Genomic DNA, 20574 nt, shown 5'->3' with positions numbered 1-20574 from the left:
GACTCAAAATGTCTAATATGGATGTTTAGGATTCAGGAACACATCTTTAAATGCAATGTGAGCCAGATACATTCTTATTTTATACATGTTCTATGTGTAAAATAAGGTATTAATGGCTTAAAGTGTTGTTCCTAAAATCTAAACTACTGTATTTGACATTTGGAGTTGAATGTTTTTTTTTTGTTTGTTTGTTTTTTTAATGGGCAAAAGTGAATACAAAGTTCTATTTATTTAAACATGGAGAGTGAATTACAAAGTAACCTTGGTCCAGAATGTTGAAAAAGGAGTAAAGAAAGCAAGTCAGGTACCAGCTGCAACTCATTTACTGTTACTAAGGCACTAGCTGTTAATGCTAACAGCTAGCCGCTAGCCACTAACATCGGAGATTTGTGCCGTACCACATGACGGCGTAGTTAACTAGCGGTTTCGTAGCGGCCTAAATTAGCAATTGAATATACTTTGGGGATAGTGTTGTGTTGCTGTTGGTCGCAACTATGACTTGACAATCTGAAACGTCGAAAAGGGAAATCAAGCTAGCTAGCCATTAAGTCACAACGCGAGCCAACTTCGAAGTAAAAGTCTACTAAAGCTATTTGCATTGGTGCAATGCTGTCAATGTATTATTTGGTAAACATTATTTTTGAAGTTAGCCACAGTGTAGGCAGTGTGTAATGTAGAGCATATTTCTAGCTTCCTTGGCATGTCTGAATGATGGTGTCTGGACAAGAGGCAGAAAAACACACACCATATCATTAATTTGAGGACTAATTTCACCCCTAGTTGCCAAAATGCTCCCATACATGCGAGTTACGTGATCTACAATAGATTTCGACTTCCTCTGCTGCTATTATAGTGACTGTCGACTGATCATGTTGTTTTCATTTGAATGCGCAGTTTGGTTTATTTTCCACCCACCAATCCGCGGACTGTGCGCAATCCGAACCGTGGGGCCTGATCCGGACCGTACTGATCACAGATCAATGATGACCCGTTGCACTACTACAAGAATGTAAAATGATTGACAGAAAAATAAAAAAATTGGGATTTTTTTTTTCCTGGTAGGCCCTTGACTACGGTAGGCCCCTAGGCACCATTGGCAAAGGCGGGCCTGGTGATTAGTATACAGCTCTAAGTTCCAGTAAATGCAAAACAATGCAGACTGAAAGCTTACCTGAAGATTTGATCCCCACTGTGCTTTCCCATCCAGCAGTGCATCGAGAACTGCTCGGCTTGGTTCACCACTTGCAGCGTCATTCCCGCTCACCACATAGTATGCAGAGCGGATACGTTTGAAAAATTCTTGATCTATATTCTTGGCGCTGCAGTGGTTGGGAATGTAGGCCATGTCAACATAAATAGGAGCTGCAGAAGCAGCCTTTTGAGACCCTGGTAGGTGACAAGAAAGGAACGGGTCAAACATTTTCTATGAAATAATCTCAAATAAGCAAAAGTTTGTACTCTTCTAGAGCATGCATAATGATTAGCTTACCCAAACCACTCTTGCTACCGTTGACCAGCACCTTGCCAGGGTTGTAGCTTGACCTTGAGAGATCATCATCCTTTGAGCCTTGTCCATCCGACAAGCGAGACATGCGTGAACTCTTGTCCACTTCCTTCTTTTTCAGTGATGCACTGCGAGGAGATGACGTCTGTTTGACAGGCAAGGGAGACCGCTTGCGCCTGGCTGGGGATGCTGATTTGGTTTTCCCAGCAGCTTTCTTCAAGCCTTTGGCTTTCGGATCTTTTTTGACTGAGCCGTTACCCAAAGAGTCCGGGTCCACCATGCAGACATCAGGGTGAGGAGGGTGGGGGTGAGGATCCTTTTGGGGTGTGGGAACTGGATCATGGCTCTTCCAGGAGGCAGGGTGATGACTGCCTTCTCCTGTGGCAGATATTTTGTCAATAGGCATATAGTCTGCATCCTCATCGGAATCAATGTTGCCTTCGCCAGTGACTGACGGGTACTCTTCTGTACCTGGAGGCACTTCAGAGTCTGACTGAGAGGCGAGAGACTCACTTATTGAAGTCGGTGGTGTGTCCTCGGTTGCTAGACCCAACCGTGCTGACGTGCCGGCAGCTTGATGGGAAGAGCTGCTGTGGGTCTGATGATGGTGGGGCTGCTTGTGAGCCCTTCTCTTAACTGACATGTCATGTTCATCTCCCTCCTGTGACTGGTCACTTTGCTGTCCTAGATCCTCATCATCTTCGTCACTACATAGCTGCTGCATGCTCGGGTTGATAAAGGAAGGTGAAAGGTCGTTTTTACGTTGCTTGTACTCAGAGGATGAATATCCAGGAGAGGTATGGCCTGCATATGGAGAGGCTCCTCCCTTGGGTGCTTTACCAGCAACATCCTGATCACTGTCATCATCATCATCATCATCCTCATCATCATCTTCTTCATCCTGCCCTTGTCGGCTGCACTCATCAGCATAGAAGGGAGAGCAAAACGGCTGATTAGTCGATGAGAGAGAAAGTGGGCGTGCTGGATGCTCTGGCTCCGTTTCACATTCCTCCTCAAACTCATCATCATGACGATAATGGGGAGGAGAGTCGCCAGGCATTCTCCCTATCTGAGGCTTGGACATTTCCCATTCATAGGAGGTCCTGTAGCCTCCAGCACCCTCCATTCTAGCTGTGCCTGCAACTGCACCGCTAGCTGCAGCACCAGCAAGGTGGGTTGCGCTTGCCCCGACTTCTGTTGTGCGACTGGCTGGATCCGGCTTGTTAGTTTGAAGTGGTGAGGACATGTAGGAGCCAAGAACATCAGGGAGCGCACTGCTTGTCTTTACACCTTCAGCTGAGGAAACGAGTTTCTCAGAAAATGTCAAGGTACCCGTGAGGCCACTGGAGGGTGATATTCGAGTCGTTTCCCGCATATAATCTCCCTCGTCCTCTTCTTCGCTGCTCTCTGTCTCCTCAAAGTAATGCTTCCCTTCAGTGCCCGGCCGTGGTGAAGAAGTGACACCAAACAGAGCAGCACTGGCTGCCTCTTTATCAATTGCGAGTGTTGTTTCTTGAGAGTGCATGGTCAGTGAGTCCCTAAAACCTTTTGCAGAGTCCAAAGTTGACACCTCAGACCACTCAGGCTTATAGAAGCAGTCTGACTGAGGTTGTTTATCCATAGAACTGCCGAAAGAAGATGTGTGTTTCTTTTTGTCTTCAGCACAAGCAGTGGATGAATGTAAAGGGAATGGTTTGACTTCCTCAAATGGGCTGAGGGGTGAAAAGTGGGCTAAGCTAGAGGAAGACTCTGCTGTGGTTGTAACGGTGATCTGTTTCTCAGATACTTCAAGATAATCATCTTTGGTGCCAGCTAAAGTGGAGAAGGCAGAGTCTATTGCCGGGGAATGTTCTTCTTTAAAGGAGGAGTACTCAAACAGTGGCTCACCCGAGGCAGGTGTCTCAAGCTCTTCTCCAAGCTGACGGCTTGTAGAGAAGGAGCCTGAAGTCGAGGAGGAGTAGCTATAGGCAGAGGAAGAGGAGTACCCAGGGGCAGCAGTAGTGTACTGAAAGCTTGTGTCTGGCGATTTCTTGCTTAGGTGGTCGGGGGACCGAGGTTTGTCAAAATCCATATCATCCCCATCATTCTGGTCAAAACCTCTTTCTGATAACTTCAAGGTAATATCCTCTTTACGTTTGTCTGTGATCGAACATGGTAAAAGTGATTTCTTATGTTCCCATTCATCCAGGTGTAACTCTGATGAGTAGCCAGAGAAACCCGTTGAACCCACATTTGACTTTGCGCTCAAGCACGTGGAGTCTGACATATCTTCTTCCACTACCTTCTCCTGACTGTTAAAGCCATATCCAGCCATGGAAACCACAAATTCAGGCTCATTTGAGCTTAACATTTCACTTGCAGGACTTTTTACTTGCTTCTCAGACTTCTCTTTGGCACCTTTCTCCATGTCAGAATGAACAGTGATTTTATCATCTTCATCTTCCTCCTCATCATCATCTTCCTCCTCATCATCATCGTAATCTTCTTCATCCTGACCTGTCAGTTTCCGCATGTCATTCTCTAAACACGTGCCTTGATTGTTATCGTCAGGACCAGCAGCTTTGCCGACATTGAACGCTGCCATTGAGGAATAGCTTGATGGTTTAGTGATGTCGGGTTGCACTGGAAAAGACAATGGATTCTTTTTAGATGATAAAGAAGTAGAAGATGCTTCTGGCCTATCTGCCACTGAAGGAAATCGACTTCCTGTGTATTCAAATGGCTCAGTTTCTTTGGCCGCTCTGATCAACGGAACAGCTGAAGTGCTCTTCGAGTCGTGCAATGATGGAGTGGAAGCTTCTTTTCCATACGAGACTTTAAATTCATCCTTCTCTGACATCTTGTCTGTTGCTGTTACAGAGTGTGGTGGCATACCCATTTCATCTCTTGAAATGTCTTTCTCCAGCTTATCCAAGGACTCCTGATGAAATGAATCAGATTCCACGGAACTTGGTTTGCTATCATAAATGTCACTGTAAGAGAATGTTTTGCCATGCACATATGGTGTGTCTTGTCTTATATAGATGGCTTTCTCTTTGGTCTCCTTCGCTGGAAAATCACAGATACTAAATTGAACACTTTTCTCAGGCCCTTTGAAAGACATATCTGTTATTTCAGCAGTTTCTTGACACTTTTCTGATTTGCTTGGATCCGTTGGAGAGAAATTTGATTCTAATCCAATTGGGAAGTTATCTGTTTCATCCTCATCCGAGTATATGATTTGCGTCTTTATCTTGGAAGTCTTTGCCTCGTTTGTTAAGTCATCATCCAGAAAGCATCCTTCTTTTGCCTCCATAAGTTTAGCCTTAACAGCTGGCTGAAGATCCTTTTTTGTGTAATAGTCATCTTCATCCACACTGTCCTCTTCAGATTCTTCTGATGTCTCAATTGTTTTGTCACCTGGCAGTCCAATGAAGGATGTATTATCAGAAATAGTGACTGACTTCTCTACTTTGTGAGTGTCGTATTTCAGGTAGGTCACTGCTTTGTCTATCTCTTCTGTCTTTAAGGGCTTTTCCTCAGCTGGAGAGTAACCACTGCTAGTAAGCACTGACTGTGTGGGTGAAGCCAGCTTCACAGTACTGTCATCTGGACTTGGACATCTGTCATCACTGTCTTGCCTTACATGGGATTCCAAACCAGTGGCAAGAGGTAAAGTTGATGATGCGGGTTGTATTCCAGTGCTGATCCCGAATCCAGCTATACTAGATGGAAAGGTTTTTTCACTGACAACCTGAGTGGGAGATTGCTGCTCGGCAGAAAAGACAGGAGGAGAAATAGCAGAAGAGGGTGAGTTGTCTTTCTCCCGAAGCAGCATGGATGTTGCATGTTCATAGCCCTCTTGTAGTTTACCCAGTGGGATGTCAACATTTGGAGTCTGATCCTCATCCTCATCTTCATCCTCATCATCTTCTTCATCATGAGCAGCATTGGCATCACCCTCCATCTCATGGATGTTGGGTTGGTACTCATCAGATGAAGGAGATTTAAAACATTTGTCATCTTCCAGAGAGGAGGTGGGGGAAATGGTACCTGCAGAATGGAGATAGTCCTTTCCTTGGGTGCCTTCTATATGTAAAGGTACATTGTTGATGGTATCAAGAAGGAGGGAGTTCCTTCCAACTTCTTCAGTCTGAGGGGCTGTAACAGATGCTATGGACTGGTCTTCAGCAACAGATGTGGCAAATGAAGACATCTTGTCATATTCTGTTATGGATGTGGCAGATGATATGTGTTCCTCCTCTGCAAGTGGAGCCGTAATGACAGCAGGGTATGATGCAATCTCAGGCTCCTGACCTCCCACAAGGGCTTTGGGTTTGACATCTACATCAGACACAGCGGAGCTTTTCATCTCTTTCAAATTGTGCATCGAGTCCAAGGTTCTAGGGACATCAGGAACTGAGACACCATAAGATCCTACACTATATCGTAACTGTGGCATTCTCTCTTCTGTATCATCATGGATCTCCTCATCAGATATGGTCTGTTCAGTCTCAGAGTAACCAGGAATGGTTTCATCTTGGATAAAGGAGATCTGCTCTGAGGCCGATGCTACTACTCCTTGTCCAGGCAGTGCTGCAGTGGATGAGGCCAGTTGTGTGGTTGGTCTGTCTTCCAGTTCTTTTCCACCGCTTTCTTTTTTAATTTCCTGTGCTTTAGACTTGATAAATGCATCATCTTCTGTTCCTTCAAGCTCAGCTTTTTCAATTACATCATCATCATCCTCTGAGCTATCACTCTTCTTTGATATGTCTTTTTGGTGATCCTTTGCTGAATATTTATTATAATCCTCATATGTCTTTTCATATTTCTTGTAAATTCCACTGCTTGAATCTTTCCTTTGAGGAGATTTCATCTGCTCTGAAGTTTTCTTGTCTGTATTGTGTTCATCTGTTTTCTCAGAGAACGTGGATGAAACAGTCTCTGTATTTGAACAAAATGATGTCATTTTGTCTTCAGGAGAAAATGACGTAGACACTTTAGTATCTTTGTGAAGTGACACCTCAGATATCTGGATGGCACCAGTCTTGGGTTTGGACAGCTCTTCTTGTTTCAGAGCCTCGAAGTCCTCAGTAAGGTCCTCAGGGGAAGACGCAATGGACCTGTCTGCAAGAGCTGCTGCTGCGACCTCTTCATGCAGGTTCTCTGGGCTTAGCTTTTTACCATTTCCATGCTCCTTACCGGCTGCATTTGTTTCTGTCTTGGTTTTAGTCTGAGTCTTGACTTTGTGTAAAGTTTTTCTCACTTCAGGAGTGAGTGGTTTTAGGTCAGGTTTCATAATTTTTCTCAATTCTGGCTTACTTATGTTCTTCTTTTTGAGCTCTTTCTTTTCCTTCTCTTCTTTTCTTATATTTTCATCCTTTTTTATTTTGTCTTTCTTAATTTCCTTCTTCTCCTTGTCTTTCTTTTCATCCATTCGTGAAACTTTGTCCATTTTGCCACTTTTCTCCTTAGATATCTTCTTCTCTGACTTTCCTGTCACAGGGGCAACCTCACTATTTTTCTGTTGTTTGGTAGCCTTCAGACTTTGACTTTTCATTTTTTTCTCCTCTTTCTTTTCCACTTTATTCTCTTTCATAGTTTCACTCTTGGACTCGTCTTCCTGTGCAAGAATGTCTTTCTTAGCTATTTTTGAGTTTGGTTTCGGTGACGCTTTGAGACTCTCTTTGCTGTCAGTTCGTGATTTCATTTTAGTCTGCTTGATAATGGGCAGTGGTGGACCAGAAGATAAGTCTTTTTGCGTAGCTACTGGGTATCTCAGAAAGTCCAGGTGTTTTATCTTCTCAAGGCCCTCAAATATTTTATTCTGAGGAGCATTTCCAGGAAAGAGCACCCTGACGATCTTTTCTGTGGGACGGTGAGGAATCCAAACAATAAGGGCAGTAACCGATGTCAAATAGGGAACAGATATTTCTCCTTCTTTTCCATTCGACATCAGAATACCAGTCTTGGCTTTACTGTTGCCCGCCCATTTTTGCATAAGAAACTGCATCTCTTTGCTCTCCTTGACAGGATTTAGCACATACATGTCTAATTTACCCACTCCAAGTTTATGAAAGAGTGTGATGGGTTCAATGGTGTTACTCACTGCCCTGTGAAGTGGTTCCGGTGTGATACCAAGTTTATTGAGGTACTGCAGTGTAAGAGATGCTTCCTCAATGCTTCGTTTCGCTTTCAGAGTTGACTCTGGCACCCGAAGTTTCTCAGGGACGTTCAAAAATACAATCCCAAGCTCAGGGGATATTAGGTTCTTCATCGACTCACCATTGCTGCTTGAACCAGATCCTTGGTTGCCCTCCTCTTCCTGCTCTGCAATCTTTCTCTGAAACAAGCCATTAATGCCAGGAAGGTTGTCGGCTCCAATATGGGTGAGCAGAACAGAGTCAATCCTGTCAAGGTGCCGGACCAGCTTCCAGAAGCAAGCTTTTCTATCAGACCCACCATCCACTAGGATGTTAAACCCATTGACAGCAAACAAAGCAGAGTCCCCTCTCCCTCCAGGAAAGATATAGCAGCAAGGTTTGGACAATTTCAGGAATCCTCCAGAAGTTGGAGGCTCTAAAAGTTCAAAGGGTGAGGGCACATCTACTGTCTCTGAGACATACTCGGTAAACGCTGTCACTCCTTCCATGTTGGGAAGGCGAGGTTCAGGATTGAAGTGGTATTCCAGAATATTTAGAAACAGATGTTGCTCCTGGCTTTGGCCCAGGGAGCTCCAGCCCCCGTCTCCTTGACAGGAAACAGTAAGCCTTGATGGCTGCTCTGGGGAGGCCCTGGGAAGAACTGCTACCACCTAGAAATATGTGCATAGAGGCAAAAGAAACCATCTAAAAAAACTGTAGTCACTATGTCAAGTCCAAAAAGAAAAAGAAGTCATATGGTACTTACTTCAGTGTTGGTGATGATATCAGAGAAGTGTTGCCAGGTAAAGGCCCCACCTTGTAGAAAGATGTCACCTCCCTGGTCAGAGCTCTGCCCACTCAGGATCAGCAGTTTATTTCCAGCCAAGTCAGTAATCAGAGAATGCACCTGGGTAGAGGGCACAAGCATTTCACAATAACCTGTCTGAATTTAAACCACAAACATGTCATAAAATGGGATACACTCCCCAAAGTAGTTGGCTCACACTCAAAAGATATACAAGACATGGAATATATCCCAGGACTCATTTGTCCACTAAATTCTGCTGCCTGCATTTTGACAAGATTGCCTCACACAAGTGACATTACCAGAGATGCACATAAGCAGTGCGCCAGTGCACATGAGCACAGTAAATTGAATATTGTGCTCCAGTTCAAAGTTTGTCACCGCGCTTTTGTACACTAGAATAATGAAGCGCAGTCAGTCGGCTTGTAAGGATTCAATAATTGAGTGAAATGAAAGGCACCCAAAATAAAGTGTGCTGTTGTTATCATTATCATAATTCTAATTTATTTTCATCAGAATCATCATCATTACACAAAAGAACAATTACAGTTCCGAAGAAATTATTTTGTCTGTTTTGTTTTAATGAAAGAATTGATTATTACAAAGCAAGTATTAACTTTGAATTTAAACAAATTAAAGATTTTTTTTTTTTTTTTTTACGGAGGGATTAATGATGACATGCATATTTTTGCACGTGTGAACTGTACCTATCTGTAAAAGTGTGAAAAGTCAACTAAAGAATTACCTAATAATAATAATAATAATAATAATAATAATTAATGCAGCGATTGGACATTAAGACCATCAATGTAGTCATCCTTGCCTTGCACAGGTATGGCTCACCTCTGAAGAAACTGCCTCTTTTGATGGGTTAACCAAGACAACTGTCTCAAGGATGTCACTCTGATACTGGAGAATCCTCTGGCCTAAAGTGAGAGCAAAGAAAAAGTTCAATATGATGAGGAAAATGTCTAATGCTGAGATGTGAATTGTTCAAATTTACTTAGAAAAAGACTGTCAACCACCTTAATACACTAATTTCCTGACTTTGTGTTTTGACACCTTTTGGCAGTTGTTCATAACACACAAGGCCTTAAAAAGCTCTGAAAGTTTATTGCACTAGTAAGAGTTACTTCCAGGTGCAGAGAGTCAGCAGCCTGTTACAGCAGCTCCGATTCACCTTTTCTTTTTGTTTTGTTTCGTTCTCATTTACTCAATTTGTCCACATTTACTATTTTTTTAGTCCAAGACATAATGACACTATAAGACTATTTTTCCCTCTTGTTTTCAATGTTTGACCTAAAACCGAAGGAACTCCTGCTTTGGCTACACTTCCCCTCAGTAACAGAGGAGAATCTGTCTTTCTTCACCTTAAATTCAGAAAGTGTTCTTGTATTCCCCATCTCCGAGCTGCTTAAGGGAGTGCTCCTTTAGTTTTACTAGATAGCTATTTTTGCTGGACTAGAATTGCTCAACTTATGCCAATCATGCAGTTTAGGACGCTAACTCCATCACTTAACTCAACTCTATATTTGTAGATCACTTTAAAACAACCACCGCTGTTTTCTTAAGATGAAACCCAGGGGAGGGACAGCAGATACAATGAAAACAGCCGAGGCCCCAGAATTGAACCTTGTGGAACACCATACGTTCTATTAAATATGTGAATTCATATTGCACATATTCACCTGACCACTTTCTTTTTTTTATCTTGACATAGTATGAAGGGATTATAATAATAAAGTAATTACATGACGTACAATCACAACAGCCACGATTGGACTACTGAACAAACCAAATCCCCTGCACAGATAGCATCATAGCAACATAGCGTGATCACCTGCAGCTAATGATGGCTATGTGGGGTGTATCATGACAAATCATTTGAGTCAGATGTGTGTCTTGACCTCCACCAAACCCCTGAGACTGACTCACCGAACCCCTGAGCTTCAATCAAACTCAGATTAAGAGCCACGAGTCTATATGTAATTTTAATGACGACTTATCATTACTTCTATATACTTTTTCCACCTTTGATAATAACGATGTATATTATCATGGACAGACAATAACAAACAGACCTATACACATTGAGGATGCACATGGAAAGTATCTAAGGAATGATCTGGGGCTCCACCAACAGTGTGAAAGATGGCCGCAAAAACAACTGAAGTAGACACAGGAGAGGTTCGTAATCCTGCTCTTGCTCTATATGTCCTTCAGCATATGTCATCACAATTACCCTACAAAGAATATGAGAAACCACCCACCCTTCCCCAACTCCTCTTCTTATTTCTCCGCTGGTGTTAGCCTAAGCCCATTATAAATACGCTCATTGGCTGTTGCCATGGGGACACTGATGTGGCTGTCTCTGGAAGCTGAGTTACACTGACCCAGTCTTGGCTGAGGGAGACGCATTGCAGCATTTCTGCAAGAGGGAGGGATGGCTTATGCTGCATGACAGTACGCACACAGCATCACGTACTATAGGAACTGAGTATCACATAAATGCTGTCACGTCTAATGCGAGCTATATTTAGCTTGAAATATTTGGCTATTTCTTTCCACTGAAAACAATGGTGTCGTTATTTACATTTGAGTGGAAGAAACCTTCATTAAAACGTTCGTTAAGAGAAATATTGCACAATACTAATCTGTGTAAAACAATGACCAGCCATTGTTCAACAGGACAGGTGAGTAAACAAACTGCGGTCCAATTCGTATTTGTAGATCAATTATTCTCTGTGGTGTACTGAAAATCTCAATTTGCACAGCTGCTAATCAAATTGTGAGAGGCTGAAAGTTTGTTTTAATCAGCATAAAAAAAGCACAGGCACATAATAACAGAGATTGGCAATTTACAACATTTTGCTGGTCTGTTTTCAAGATCACATTGAGCTTATAATTCATCTTGAAGCATCATCAGACAAAGTTTGGTGCTTTATTAGGGCCCGAGCAGCGGCGGCGGCGGTGCCGCTGCGAGGCCCTATTGTTTTTGTAGGAATTCTTCTTATTATTATTATTCTTATTATTATTCTTCTCCGCAAACAATCGCATTTTTGAGACGCTAAACGTGAACGAAAACTCACCAAACTTTACACGCACATCAGGCCTGGCGAAAAATTTGATATTTTAAAGTCGCCATACATGATAACAGAAAAATGGCTCCATAGCGCCACCTACATAGGTTAAACGGATCCCTGTCCCGCTACGATTGTCCTATGGCGACGAAAATTGTGTGGCACCCGTAGCACATCCAGATGAACAAAAACCTCTTTGATGTGTGTACCCTAAAATAGACAGAAAGTGAGGTATGATCATCTGAATGTCCAATTTTGGCCCAGTTTTGCACATTTACAGGGGTCATACTTTTGCCCGCTTCTCCTACACGGTTAACCCGATTAACTTCAAACTTGGGATGGACCATCTCAACACCTGGGACAACATCATTGTAAAAAATCTAAAGTTTTTGATATACTATATGACGGCGGCGACGCATCAAATTTAGAGTTTAAAAATTCTTACTTCATGAAGCATTGCCGGTTGTACGTTTAATCTAGAGCTACGAAAATTTGTACACATATGTAAAAGGCTATGACCTACAAAAAACTCTTTTTAAACCATATGCTAAACCTCACAGGAAGTCCGCCATTTTGATTTATTTTGGAACGTGTTGCCATTTTTTTGGCCATTTCATTGGGGTCTTATTTTAACGAACTCCTCCTACAGTGTTTATCCGATCATCTTCAAACTTGGTGTGATTCATCTTAAGATGTTGAAGATGAAAAGTTATTGAAACCTTTGTATTTCGTCGCACGCTGTTGTCATGGCATGCACTGTTTGCAAAGGAAAAAAAATATCCTTAAAGAAGCATTGCCAGTTGTACGAAGCAGCTAGAGCTACGAAAATTTGTAGACATATGTAACAGCCCAAGATGTACAAAAAAGTCTCTTGGTGCCCTGTGCTAAACCCAACAGGAAGTCCCCCAGGGGCCGGGCATCACATTTTAAGCTAAAAAACTCCTCTTTAACAAAGCATACCCGGCTGTACGTTTCACCTAGAGTTACCAAAATTTGTAGAGGTATATAACAGCCCTCGAGGTACAAAAAACTCTTTTTGAACCATATGCTAAACCTAACAGGATGTCCGCCATTTTTATTTACTTTGGAATGTGTTGCCATTTTTTGGGCCATTTCATAGGGGTCATATTTTAACGAACTCCTCCTACAGAGTTTATCCGATCATCTTCAAACTTGGTGTGACTCATCTTAAGATGTTGAGGATGAAAAGTTATTGAAAGCTCTTTATTTCGTCGCACGCTGTTGTCGTGGCATGCACTTTTTGCAAAGGAAAAAAATCCCTCTTAATGAAGCATTCCCAGTTGTACGAAGTAGCTAGAGCTACAAAAAATTGTAGACATATGTAACAGCCCACAGTGTACAAAAAAGTCTCTTGGTGCCATGTGCTAAACCCAACAGGAAGTCCCCCAGGGGCCGGGCATCACATTTTGAGCTAGAAAACTCCTCTTTAACGAAGCATTCCCGGTTGTACGTTTCACCTAGCGCGATGATAATTTGCAGGCATACATAAGAGCCCACGATGTACAAAAAAGTCTCTTGGAACCATGTGCTAAACCAAACAGGAAGTCCGCCATTTTGATTTATGATGGGATTTGTTGCCATTTTTTGTGGCCTTTTTCAGGGGTCATATTTTAACGAACCCCTCCTACAAAATTTATCCGACTGTCTTCAAACTTGGTATGTTTCATCTTAAGATGTTTAAGATGCAAAGTTATCGAAAGTTATTTATTTTGTCGCACGCCGTTGTCATGGCGATGCATTGTTTGCCAAGTAAAATGCTGCTTTTTTGTTTTGGTCTAAACATGTGCAAAAACTCATGAAACTTTACACACACATCAGGCTTGTCATCAGCATGAATATTTTAGAGATTTCTTATTAAATTTGCAATAAATGCTTCAATAGCGCCCTCTAGACATTTTTATGAAGTCTTTCCGATTATATGATTCAGCTAGATGTGTGAATATTGGCAGGCATGCCTAATATATTCAAAAAGTATTCTATATAGCCATGTGCCAATCCATTTTGATTTTATTTTGTTAATTGTGCATCGTTTTTGGCCTTTCCATGAAACTTTACAAACACAAAGCATGGAAAAAACGTTTAAAATTTAGATGGTTTCCTATTTGACAATACCCCAACATGCCAGTACCCCGACGTGCAAATACCCCAACGTGGCCCGGGTTGCGAGGGCCCTTTATAGCTGCTCGCAGCTCTAGTTCTTATTATTATTCTTCTCCGCAAACAATCGCATTTTTGAGACACTAAACGTGACCGAAAACTCACCAAACTTTACACGCACATCAGGCCTGGCGAAAAATTTGATATTTTAAAGTCGCCATACATGATAACAGAAAAATGGCTCCTTAGCGCCCCCTACATAGGTTAAACGGATCCCTGTCCCGCTACGATTGTCCGACGGCTATGAAAATTGTGTGGCACCTGTAGCACATCCCAATGAACAAAAACCTCTTTGAAGTGTGTACCCTAAAATAGACAGAAAGTGAGGTATGAGTATTTAAATGTCCAATTTTTGCCAATTTTTGCACATTTACAGGGGTCATACTTTTGCCCGCTTCTCCTACACGGTTAACCCGATTGACTTCAAACTTGGGATGTACCATCTCAACACCTGGGACAACATCATTGTGAAAAATGAAAAGTTTTTGATATACTATATGACGGCGGCGGCACATCAAATTTAGAGTTTAAAAATTCTTACTTCACGAAGCATTGCCGGTTGTACGTTTAATCTAGAGCTACGAAAATTGGTACACATATGTAACAGGCTATGACCTACAAAAAACTCTTTTTGAACCATATGCTAAACCTAACAGGAAGTCCACCATTTTGATTTATTTTGGAACGTGTTGCCATTTTTTTGGCCATTTCATTGGGGTCTTATTTTAACGAACTCCTCCTACAGTGTTTATCCGATCATCTTCAAACTTGGTGTGAATTCATCTTAAGATGTTGAAGATGGAAAGTTATTGAAAGCTTTGTAGTTCGTCACACGCTGTTGTCATGGCATGCACTGTTTGCAAAGGAAAAAAAATATCCTTAAAGAAGCATTCCCATTTATACGAAGCAGCGAGAGCTACGAAAATTTGTAGACATATGTAATAGCCCAAGATGTACAAAAAAGTCTCTTGGTGCCCTGTGCTAAACCCAACAGGAAGTCCCCCAGGGGCCGGGCATCACATTTTGAGCTAAAAAACTCCTCTTTAACAAAGCATACCCGGCTGTACGTTTCACCTAGAGTTACCAAAATTTGTAGAGGTATATAACAGCCCTCGAGGTACAAAAAACTCTTTTTGAACCATATGCTAAACCTAACAGGACGTCCGCCATTTTGATTTACTTTGGAATGTGTTGCCATTTTTTGGGCCATTTCATAGGGGTCATATTTTAACGAACTCCTCCTACAGAGTTTATCCGATCATCTTCAAACTTGGTGTGACTCATCTTAAGATGTTGAGGATGAAAAGTTATTGAAAGCTCTTTATTTCGTCGCACGCTGTTGTCGTGGCATGCACGTTTTGCAAAGGAAAAAAATCCTTCTTAATGAAGCATTCCCAGTTGTACGAAGTAGCTAGAGCTACAAAAATTTGTAGACATATGTAACAGCCCACAATGTACAAAAAAGTCTCTTGGTGCCATGTGCTAAACCCAACAGGAAGTCCCCCAGGGGCCGGGCATCACATTTTGAGCTAGAAAACTCCTCTTTAACGAAGCATTCCCGGTTGTACGTTTCACCTAGCGTGATGATAATTTGCAGGCATACATAAGAGCCCACGATGTACAAAAAAGTCTCTTGGAACCATGTGCTAAACCAAACAGGAAGTCTGCCATTTTGATTTACGATGGGATTTGTTGCCATTTTTTGTGGCCTTTTTCAGGGGTCATATTTTAACGAACTCCTCGTACAAAGTTCATCCGACCGTCTTCAAACTTGGTGTGTTTCATCTTAAGATGTTTAAGATGCAAAGTTATCGAAAGTTTTTTATTTTGTCGCACGCTGCTGCTATAGCGATGCATTGTTTGCCAAGTAAAGTGCTGCTTTGTTTTTTTATCTATACATGTCTGAAAACTCATGAAACTTTGCAAACACATCAGACTTGTCATGAACATGAATTTTTAGAGATTTATTGTGCAATTTGCAATAAATAGCGCCCTCTAGACATTTTTATGAAGTATTTCCGATTGTATGATTCTGCTAGATTTGTGAAAATTAGGACAGACCCCTATCAGCCTAATACCTACAAAAAAGTATTATGTAGCCATTTGCCAAACCAAAGAGGAAGTCCGCTATTTTGATTTTATTTTGGGAATTATACATCATTTTTGGCCTCTTTCATAGAACTTTGCACAGACAAGGCATGGGAAAAACTAACATTTTAAATGGTCCTTGTTCCATGTAACAGTACCCCAACGTGCCAGTACCCTGACGTGCAAGTAACCCAACGTTGTGCTCAATAGCGCCCTCTATGCATTTTTATGGAGCATTTCCAATTGTATGATTCAAGCGATACACAACTAAAGATGACTTGACCTAGATTTTTGAAAACTGGGAGGCATACCTATTAGCTTAAGACCTACAAAAAGTATTCTGTAGCCGTATGCTAAACCTAAAAGGAAGTCCGCCATTTTGAATTTATTTTGGGAATTGCACACCATCTTTGGCCTTTTGCACTCACAAAGCTTGTCAAAAACATTTTAGATGGTCCTTGTCCGATTTGACAGTACCTCAACGTGCCAGTACCCCGACGTGCAAGTACCCCAACGTGGCCCAGGTTGCGAGGGCCCTTTATAGCTGCTCGCAGCTCTAGTTAGGGCCCGAGCAGCGACCGCTGCGAGGTCCCTATTGTTCCTGAAGGAATTCTTATTATTATTATTCTTCTTTTTCTTTGTTATTATTCTTTTCCGCAAACAACCACTTTTTTGAGGCACTAAACATGAACGAAAACTCACCAAACTTTACACGCAGATCGGGCCTGGCGAAAAATTTGATATTTTAAAGTCGCCATACATGATAACAGAAAAATGGCTCTGTAGCGCCACCTACATAGGTTTAACGGATCCCTGTCCCGCTACGATTGTCCTATGGCTACGAAAATTGTGTGGCACCTGTAGCACATCCAGATGAACAAAAACCTCTTTGATATGTGTACCCTAAAATAGACAGGAAGTGAGGTATGAGTATTTGAATGTCCAATTTTGGCCCATTTTTGCACATTTACAGGGGTCATACTTTTGCCCGCTTCTCCTACACGGTTAACCCGATTGACTTCAAACTTGGGATGTACCATCTCAACACCTGGGACAACATCATTGTGAAAAATGAAAAGTTTTTGATATACTATATGACGGCGGCGGCGCATCAAATTTAGAGTTTAAAAATTCTTACTTCACGAGGCATTGCCGGTTGTACGTTTAATCTAGAGCTATGAAAATTGGTACACATATGTAACAGACTATGACCTACAAAAAACTCTTTTTGAACCATATGCTAAACCTAACAGGAAGTCCACCATTTTGATTTATTTTGGAACGTGTTGCCATTTTTTTGGCCATTTCATTGGGGCCTTATTTTAACGAACTCCTCCTACAGTGTTTATCCGATCATCTTCAAACTTGGTGTGATTCATCTTAAGATGTTGAAGATGAAAAGTTATTGAAAGCTTTGTATTTCGTCGCACGCTGTTGTCATGGCATGCACTGTTTGCAAAGGAAAAAAAATATCCTTAAAGAAGCATTGCCAGTTGTACGAAGCAGCTAGAGCTACGAAAATTTGTAGACATATGTAACAGCCCAAGATGTACAAAAAAGTCTCTTGGTGCCCTGTGCTAAACCCAACAGGAAGTCCCCCAGGGGCCTGGCATCACATTTTGAGCTAAAAAAACTCCTTTTTAACAAAGCATACCCGGCTGTACGTTTCACCTAAAGTTACCAAAATTTGTAGAGGTATATAACAGCCCTCGAAGTACAAAAAACTCTTTTTGAACCATATGCTAAACCTAACAGGACGTCCGCCATTTTGATTTACTTTGGAATGTGTTGCCATTTTTTTTGGCCATTTCATAGGGGTCATATTTTAACAAACTCCTCCTACAGAGTTTATCCGATCATCTTCAAACTTGGTGTGATTCATCTTAAGATGTTGAAAATGAAAAGTTATTGAAAGTTTTTTATTTCGTTACACGCTGTTATCGTGGCATGCACTTTTTGCAAAGGAAAAAAATCCTTCTTAATGAAGCATTCCCAGTTGTACGAAGCAGCTAGAGCGACGAAAAATTGTAGACATATGTAACAGCCCAGGATGTACAAAAATGTCTCTTGGTGCCATGTGCTAAACGCAACAGGAAGTCCCCCAGGGGCCGGGCATCACATTTTGAGCTAAAAAACTCCTCTTTAACGAAGCATTCCCGGTTGTACGTTTCACCTAGCGCTATGAAAATTTGCAGGCATACATAAGAGCCCACAATGTACAAAAAAGTCTCTTGGAACCATGTGCTAAAACAAACAGGAAGTCCGGCATTTTGATTTATGATGGGATTTGTTGCCATTTTTTGTGGCCTTTTTCAGGGGTCATATTTTAACGAACCCCTCCTACAAAATTTATCCGACTGTCTTCAAACTTGGTATGTTTCATCTTAAGATGTTTAAGATGCAAAGTAATCGAAAGTTTTTTATTTTGTCACACTCTGTTGCCATAGCAATGCATTGGAATTGCACACCATATTTTGTGTTTTGATTAAACAGACAAAGCATTCCCGGTTGTACGTTTCACCTAAAGCTATGATAATTTGCAGGCAAACATAAGAGCTCAGGATGTACAAAAAAGTCTCTTGGAGCCATATGCTAAACCAATCAGGAAGTCCACCATTTTGATTTACGTTGGGATTTGTAGCCATTTTTTGTGGCCTTTTTTAGGGGTCATATTTTAACGAACTCCTCCTACAAAATTTATCCGACTGTCTTCAAACTTGGTGTGCTTCATCTTAAGATGTTTAAGATGCAAAGTTATCGAAAGTTATTTATTTTGTCGCACGCCGTTGTCATGGCGATGCATTGTTTGCCAAGTAAAATGCTGCTTTTTTTTTTGGGTCTAAACGTGCAAAAACTCATGAAACTTTACACACACATCAGGCTTGTCATCAGCATGAATATTTTAGAGATTTCTTATTCAATTTGCAATAAATGGTTCAATAGCGCCCTCTAGACATTTTTATGAAGCTTTTGCAAATGTTTTGTGTTTTATGATTCAGCTAGATTTGTAAAAATTGGGATACCTATCAGCCTAAGACTTACAAAAAGGTTTCTAAAGCCATATGCTGAATCAAAAAGGAAGTCTGCCATTTTGATTTACTTTGGTATTTGTAGCCATTTTTTGGGGCCTTTTATAGGGGTCATATTTTCAACAGAACTTATCAGATCGTCTTCATTCTTTGGCGTGTTTCATCTTAAGATATTTAAGATGAAAAGTTATTGAATTTTTTTATTTTGTCACACTCCTTTGCTGTAGCCATGCATTGTTTGTGAAGAAAAATGCTTTTTTGAGAGTCTAAATATGGATGAAAACTCACAAAACTGCACACACACCAGACCTGTCTGGAACATGAATATTTTATTTAGAGATTTGTTGTGCAATTTGTAATAAATGGCTCAATAGCGCCCTCTAGACATTTTTATGCTTTCCGATTATATGATTCAGCTAGATGTGTGAATATTGGCAGGCATGCCGAATATATTCAAAAAGTATTCTATATAGCCATGTGCCAATCCATTTTGATTTTATTTTGTTAATTGTGCATCGTTTTTGGCCTTTCCATGAAACTTTAAAAACACAAAGCATGGCAAAAACGTTTACAATTTAGATGGTTTCCTATTTGACAGTACCCCAACATGCCAGTACCCCGACGTGCAAGGACCCCAACGTGCAAGGACCCCAACGTGCATGGACCCCAACGTGGCCCGGGTTGCGAGGGCCCTTTATAGCTGCTCGCAGCTCTAGTTAGGGCCCGAGCAGCGGCGGCGGCGGTGCCGCTGCGAGGCCCTATTGTTTTTGTAGGAATTCTTATTATTATTAGGGCCCGAGCAGCGACCGCTGCGAGGTCCCTATTGTTTTTGTAAAAATTATTATTATTATTATTATTATTATTATTATTATTATTAGGGCCCGAGCAGCGACCGCTGCGAGGTCCCTCTTGTTTTTGTAAGAATTATTATTATTAGGGCCCGAGCAGCGACCGCTGCGAGGTCCCTCTTGTTTTTGTAAGAATTATTATTATTATTCTTCTTCTTCTTCTCCGTAAACGATCGCATTTTTGAGGGCCTAAACATTTACGAAAACTCACCAAACTTTGCAGTCTCTTCGGGCCCGGCGAAAAATTTGATATTATGTAGTTGTCATAACAACGCGACTCTATAGCGCCACCTAGCGTAGAAAAATAAAAACCAATCCCGGTCCGTTTGAGCTAGAGCTACGAAAAATGGCAGGCACGTGTAGCACTACGAGACGCACAAAAAAGTCAGTGGAAGCCATTTCCTAAAATGTACAGGAAGTGAGCTATGAATTTTTTAATGTCCAATTTTGGCCTATTTTGGCACATTCACTGTGGTCATGCTTTTTCCCCCTATGCAAACATTTTTCATCCCATTGACTTTAAACTTGGCATTTATCATCTCAAGACTTAAGAGAAAAACTAGGCAAAAAATCTTGCGTTTTCGAAATACTATATGACGGGGGCGGGGCATCAAATATTGCCTTTAAAATTTCATTTGTCCAGAAAGAGCAAATGCTGAATAACTCCCATGTACAAGCTCCAAAAAATCTCAAACTTCTCAGGCAACGTAATAGTCACGGCCTGAAAACACCTATATGAAAAAATTCAGTTATACATATAGCGCCACCTAGTGGTTACAATAAATGTCATACTTTACGTTTTTAGCTACTGTGCTGAGCTCGTTGAAGGGATCCAGTTGAAAATTGGTCAGAAAAGCCTTAAGATGTTGATGATGCCCCACACCGAATATTGTAACTTTTCGCCAAAGGGCGTGGCCGCT

At 41.4% G+C, this 20574-nt stretch overlaps 1 protein-coding gene across 2 annotated transcripts in view; it reads right to left on the bottom strand.

The window, feature by feature from the left end:
• Positions 1-20574, bottom strand: part of map1aa (microtubule-associated protein 1Aa) — a 63187-nt gene that overhangs the window by 1594 nt on the left and 41019 nt on the right. For both annotated transcript variants that reach the window (XM_077519179.1, XM_077519180.1), the window contains 4 exons: positions 9275-9357; positions 8393-8533; positions 1490-8297; positions 1172-1386 (listed from right to left, as the gene is read on the bottom strand). In XM_077519179.1, the coding sequence (XP_077375305.1) occupies positions 1172-1386; positions 1490-8297; positions 8393-8533; positions 9275-9357 (7247 nt within the window). The remainder of the gene's footprint in view (positions 1-1171; positions 1387-1489; positions 8298-8392; positions 8534-9274; positions 9358-20574) is intronic.

Source organism: Festucalex cinctus, chromosome 4 (genome assembly GCF_051991245.1).
Source record: "Festucalex cinctus isolate MCC-2025b chromosome 4, RoL_Fcin_1.0, whole genome shotgun sequence".
Lineage (NCBI taxonomy): Eukaryota > Metazoa > Chordata > Actinopteri > Syngnathiformes > Syngnathidae > Festucalex > Festucalex cinctus.
This window is presented reverse-complemented; position numbering and strand designations above follow the sequence as displayed.